The sequence below is a fragment of the Meleagris gallopavo genome, chromosome 4 (genome assembly GCF_000146605.3).
Source record: "Meleagris gallopavo isolate NT-WF06-2002-E0010 breed Aviagen turkey brand Nicholas breeding stock chromosome 4, Turkey_5.1, whole genome shotgun sequence".
Lineage (NCBI taxonomy): Eukaryota > Metazoa > Chordata > Aves > Galliformes > Phasianidae > Meleagris > Meleagris gallopavo.
In genome coordinates this window covers 61,239,390-61,245,479 of record NC_015014.2, presented here as the reverse complement: position 1 = coordinate 61,245,479, position 6,090 = coordinate 61,239,390, and the positions used below count along the sequence as shown (strand labels likewise).

Sequence of the window (6,090 nt, the reverse complement as noted above, 5' to 3'; positions counted from 1 at the left end):
CATATATATATATATATATATATATATATATATTTTAAATCTCCACTATCTCTACCTACTTATTTCTCCTTTCATGGTTCCTCATCTATCCTTGTGATAATGGTAGAGGAAGGGCGGCTGTTTTTCATGTGTTCTGGGCTGTTTGGAATTATTTTAATACCTTTTATGTATCTCAAACCATGTGATGTTCCTTTTAGTGAGCTAGTTATCACAACTAGTGGTTTGGAACAGTGAGATGAGAACAGAATCCAGATCTCCTGTTTCTAAATCAGCAACTTTTCTTGACAATTTCTGTTTGAATAACTTGTATCTACTAATGAATGCTGGATGGTCACGTTCCTGGGTTAGCTCAGTCTTGAGGTAGAGATTCTGTTCTTACGGGAGGTTACACTATGTGACAAAACAATGTTGTAAGCATTGTGGTAAGTGCTTATTCTCGTCAGAATAGTGTAGCAACTGGCATGCAGTGTGATATGCTTGTCAATGTTGTTGTGGGCTGTTTTTTGTTGACACAGAATACTGTTCCACTTTGGGTACATCATGGTTGTTTCAGGCCTTTCCCTTTTTTGACTTACACGATCTGTGTGTTAAACAAAGAAAATACTAAATAAATGGCATTGGGTTTTCCCTCGCTGAAATTAGTTGTTGACCTTAGGCTACTATAAGCAACATTACTGAAAGCTCCCACTGATTTTCCTGGTGAGCTTAAGGACACCTCTGAGTAGCTTTTTGTGAGTTAATGTTTGGGGAAGAGTGGAAGGGGTGGTGTGAATGCTAAGTTGCAGTGTGGGCTGATGGTTGCTTGAATGAGTGGACTTCCTGATTCAGAGGTAAAGAATGAATGGTCTCTCCTCATAGTTTCATTTTTATTATAAAAGGTACTTGAACAGCTCAGTGGTGTCTGCAGCCCTACGCAAGTGCTGCCTAGACAATCATTTCCATTGCAGAAAAAGTCCAGCTGCCACACCAATGGGAAGTTGAGGCTTTCAGTTCATTAAAGCAAGCTTCTATGAGTGCATGTACTCAGTTGTGAATGTGCAGTATCAAGAAGGGTCTGAAAGACTTCAACTTCAAAAGCTTCCATTGTCTCAAGACACACACTGTTCCAGCTCTGCTGTCTCCTGTTGTAGCACTGGGTGTAAGTGTGTAGTTGCAGTAGCTTTGCTTTACTACTTGAATTTGGAACATGTACATGGAGTTATCTTGCTGGTGGTTCAATTAAAGGGTCTGAGAACTGATGAGATGCTCCTTGTATTTTTATTCATTTTCCTAGTTTTTGTCTGGTTTGTTCCCTTTGCTGTGCTGATTCTCCTGTATTTCCAGGTTAGCTCCTTCAAACTGGTTATTACTATGATGTAAAATTAATATTATGTAATTAGTTTTGGAGAGTGGTTTTTTTTTTTAAACCCTGTTGTGCTAATGGTTACTTTGGCATTACATCAAAACACTGCTATTTTACAAAGCAGCAGCAGGATGCTGATGATTTCTACTAAGAAACTTTTTCCAGGCTAACAGTTGCATCCAAGCTTTAAAGGAGGAGGCCCTGTAATACTGGAAAAGCTAGCAAAAACAATGAGTGGGATTGGGTGTCTTCCACATGAAAATTGTTAGTCCCTTTTTGTCCTAAATGAATTAGTTATTTTACTGTATTGTTGAAGCTGTGTACGTGCTTGCTGTAAGAGTTAGGGGCCTTTCAGTGTTACAGTATTATGGGAATAAAATTTAGCCACCAGATCTCTGATGTCAACCCTTGGTGATGGGGGGGAAGCAGTGGTGTTAACAATTTTTCTGATATCAAAGAATGAAAGAATAATGGAATGGCTTGAGTTGGATGGAACCTTCTAAGATCATCCAGTTCCAACCCCTTTGCCATGGGCAGGGTTGCAAACCACTTAATTAGGTACTAAATTAAGTTGCTGAGCACCCCATCCAACCTGACCTTGACTACCTCCAGAGATGGTGCATCCACAGCTTCTCTGAACAGCCCAATTCAGAGAAGTTCCAGTGCCTCACCATCCTCTGAGTAAAAAGTTCTTTCCTCTTAACATCTAACCTAAGTTTCCCCTCTTCCAGTTTAAAACCATCTCCCTTTTTCCTATTCCTATCAGACAGTGTAAACAGTCCATCTCCCCCCTGATTATAAGCTCCCTTCAAGTACTGGAAGGCCATAATGAGGTCTCCTTTGAACCTTCTCTTCTCCAAGCTGAACAAGACCAGCCTTTCTCATAGGAGAGGTGCTCCAGCTCTCTGATCAACTTTGTGGCCCTCCTCTAAACCTGCTCTAACAACTCTGATTCTTTTGTGCAGGAGGACCTTGGCCTGTATGCAGTACTCAGTTGGGCCTCACAAGGACATAATAGAAGGGAACAATCTCCTCTTGCCTTGCTGGCTGCCCCTCTTTTAATGCAGCTACTGTTCTGTTGGTCTTCTGGGCTGCAAGAGCATACTCCTGCTTGCTCATGTATGTATTTTTGCCCACAGATCCCTTAAGTCCTTCTCTGCAGGGCTGCTGTCAAGGGGGTTATCCTAGTCTGTAGGTATACCTGGCATTGCCCCAACCCATGTGCAACACAGTGCTTTTGGCTTTGTTAAATCTCATGAGACTCTTATAGGCCCACTTCTCAAGCTTGTCCCAGTCCCTCTGAATGGCATCCTTTCCTTCCATTATACCAGCTGCACCTCTCAGCTTGGTATTGTCTGCAAACTTGCTGAAGCTACACTCAGTCTCACAGCGTCATTGATAAAGATGCTGGAGACCACCAGTCCCAAGATGAAACCACTGGGGAACACCGCTTGCCATGCCTCCACCTAGATGTTGCACACTGACCACAAACCTCCAACCTTGACCACCCAACTGTTTTTTCATCCATTGAATAGTCCACCCTTCAAATTTTTATCTCTCCAATTTAGAGAGATGTTTTAAAGAGCAACTTTGTGTTTGGCTGCATTGTGCTCTCAGCTGAGATGCCGGTGTCTAGAAGCATAGTTCTAGATTCTGGCAGTGTAATTTTTATGGTAAGAACTGTGGGTGAACTTAAAATGACCGTTTATAATATGCATTGGTATGTTAGGTCTTCTGTCCTTATGTGTAGCAGCTTTTCAGTTTTGTCACAGCTGTGTTTAAGGTGATAGACTGCCATTATATTAGTACCTTAGTTTTTCATTAGATTATCGAAGAATTTATGATGCCACCTGGGAAATTTTTAACTGGAATAACTCAGATTGGAAGGGACCTTTACAAGTCATCATCTCTAGTCTCCTGTTGTCTTTTAGGATGCCTAGTTTGCTGAAGTAGTCCCTAATCCATTCTTTTTCAGCTCTGGGTCATGCGTTGTTTACAGACTCAATATTCAACAAAGTCTAAGAGCGGACCTTCCCAGCAAGGTGAATATCTCATGTTTTTGGCCTTTTTTTACGCTCCTTATGATTGCACCAACATTGTCCTTGCTGCTGAGATGCCTTTTAATGCCTTCTGCACCCTGTCTGTGTTTTAACTCCAATGAAACTTTCACTTTCCTGTCCTATATGCTCAGACACCATATAGACATTTCTAATCTATTTCTTTCATATTATATGCAGCTTTTATGATACAGAGTGGTTTTGTGTATCTGTAGATTTATTTTGGCCTACCTCTTATGGTTTTGCCACTCTTTAAAACAGTTTGCAAATACACTAAATCACAGATGAAAAGCACATTCTTTCACCTACTTAATATTCTTGCATAAATGTATGTGTGTGTTCTGTTTCTGTGATAACTTTATTCAGACTTCTGGCAGATTTTGCTTTTCTTCAGTGCTTTTCAATGTGATGTATTGTGTCTGTCTGTCATGTAGTGGACTTGAGAATTAGTCCCCAGTGAGGAAGAACTAAAGAAATTTTTCTTCCTCTCTCCATTGTAAAGGAGCAGAATCAGATAGTGTCTGACCTGTCACTTCCTCCTTCTCTTCTCAGAAGCTGGAAGACTGCAGTTCCTGGCTCCCACATCCTCATCTGTACTCAGATATGTGCATCAACTATTGATAATTATAAGAAGTCCAGGGTTCTTCAGGTGAATTCCAGTAAGATTGTGATGGCTCCTAAACTGTGCCCTGACTATCTGAAGGGGAACTATCCTAGAACAATTATTAGGAGCTCAGTGTGCACTTCCCCATAGCACTTCTCCATAGCTGTGGAAGTTACTATGTGCTCACTTGCTGTAGTATCTCAGTAGCTGCTTCTTGTCCTTTCTCTTTGAGGGATGTCTGCTGTGCGTGGTATGAAAGAATCTTTCAAAAGAGAAACCAGCTGACCATTGTGATTTATCCCTTCCTCTTCCACTCCTTAAACTTCTGCCCACTGTTGGATGGAATTTCTTTTGTAAAAGCTTCAGCGATGGGTCCATGTTCTTTCACATCTGTACTTCTTGTGGCACAGCACTTGTCTGTTGTCACACCTATGTCTATGCTGTGTTCCCTGCACTATGCAATAGCTGTTGTCAGAGTGAGCTGCTGTGATCAAATTGCTTGGGTTTGTTCTCCTTCACTGTCCCTGCCTATAGTCAGAAGAACATGTCTTGCAATGCTTGGTTCTGGAAAAAAACACTGAAATAAAATAGACCAGAGACTGATGCAAGCTCTAAACCCTTGGGATGGAGTGCCTTGCCGTGCCATATTATTGTATACAGATACAGCATGAAGGTAGAAATAGTTTATTAATAGTGGAATCACTTTCAAGAAGGAGGTAGACCTTTTTTGTGTGCTTTACCAGAATATCTTACTGTAACTTTCTTAGCTTGTTGACTTGTGAATCAGATTCACCTGCGGGGAGCAGAGGAGGAGCAGCACAGCTGCTGAAGACTGTTTCAGTTTAAGGGAAAATAGGTCTGAGCTAGAGTTGGAAGCTGTAAGAATAAAGAGGCAGCTTGCAGCCAGCCAGTTAGTCTTCTGCAAGCACACTGTACCTGGGCTTCAGCCTTGGTTCGACTTGTCCTCAGCTGAAGGCAGTGCAGTGTTCTACCAGAGGCAGCAGCAGGGTGGAAGAGATCAAAGTATTGGCAAAGGATGAAGGATTTTTGTCATTTCTCTGCAACGTAACTCATAAAATCACAGAATCACAGAATAGCTTAGGTTGGAAGAGACCTTAAAGGTTATTGAGCTCCAACCCCCTCGTGGTTCCAGTTAGGGAATGCCTGGAGTCCATGCTATGCTTTGAGTGAGGCAAGGGTCTCCTGGTGATGATGTAAATATGCAGCCTTAGCATGTAAGCAAAGGAACTGATTTGCTGGAGAGAGCAACTTAATTCTGAGTGTGTTTATACTTGTAACCCTAATAACCTTTCACTGTAGTTTATGCTACTTAAACAAGTATTAAAAAAAAAGTGCTCTGATAAGATTATTTTACACTTGCTTAGCACTTTTCATATAAACATTCAAGCTGAGGGCACGCATGATATTCGTAAGGTCAACTGGAGATAAACTGCTAAGTTAAATGACTTGCTGAAAGTTAGAGTTGCTGAGTATGGGGCATCTTACCTTGTCTGCTGTCTCCTCTTCATGTTTAAGCCAGAGACTCATTTAGTCTTGGACTAAACAATTTTGTAGCAAGTGAAGTTAATGATGAATCAAGCTAGCAGCTGTGTTAGAAGTATAAACTGATTACTGTTCCTAAGAAGAAATTTCCTTCTCCCCCAAAGGCTTTATGGCTTTACTGTTCCACTTGGAGCAAAAAAACTTTTTAAAAGCAACTTTTCTTTGTTGAAGTAGTAGCTGCCAAAAATAAATAAATAAATAAAAATGTTATGTGATTTGAATGCAAAACATGAATATATTTGGAACTACCGCTGAAGAGGATCTGTCACTTGATTGAAAGACTAAAATGTTCAAAATATCTAAGGAATGGATTTATTATGCTTAAATATTCCATTTTGTTTTCTTTGTTAGATTGTCACCTGCTATAGAAAATTGCAGAGCTTTTTCACCTAATCTTGAAAAATGATAGCAAGGGGTGAAAGCATTCTCATAATTTCTGCAAAATGGTATTTTGCCTTTGTCAGATGAAGGTCCAGTTTTGACCAACTGATATTTCTTCATTTTTAGTGTTTGATTCTGCTCTA

The 6,090-nt window shown here is 40.6% G+C and overlaps 1 protein-coding gene across 1 annotated transcript in view; it reads right to left on the bottom strand.

Annotated features, from left to right (window-relative positions):
• TNIP2 (TNFAIP3 interacting protein 2) overlaps window positions 1-5,551 on the bottom strand; it is a 16,304-nt gene extending 10,753 nt beyond the window's left edge. Inside the window, exon 1 of the mRNA XM_031553291.1 lies at window positions 5,510-5,551. Coding sequence (XP_031409151.1) covers window positions 5,510-5,551 — 42 coding nt within the window. The remainder of the gene's footprint in view (window positions 1-5,509) is intronic.
• Window positions 5,552-6,090: the final 539 nt, after the last annotated feature.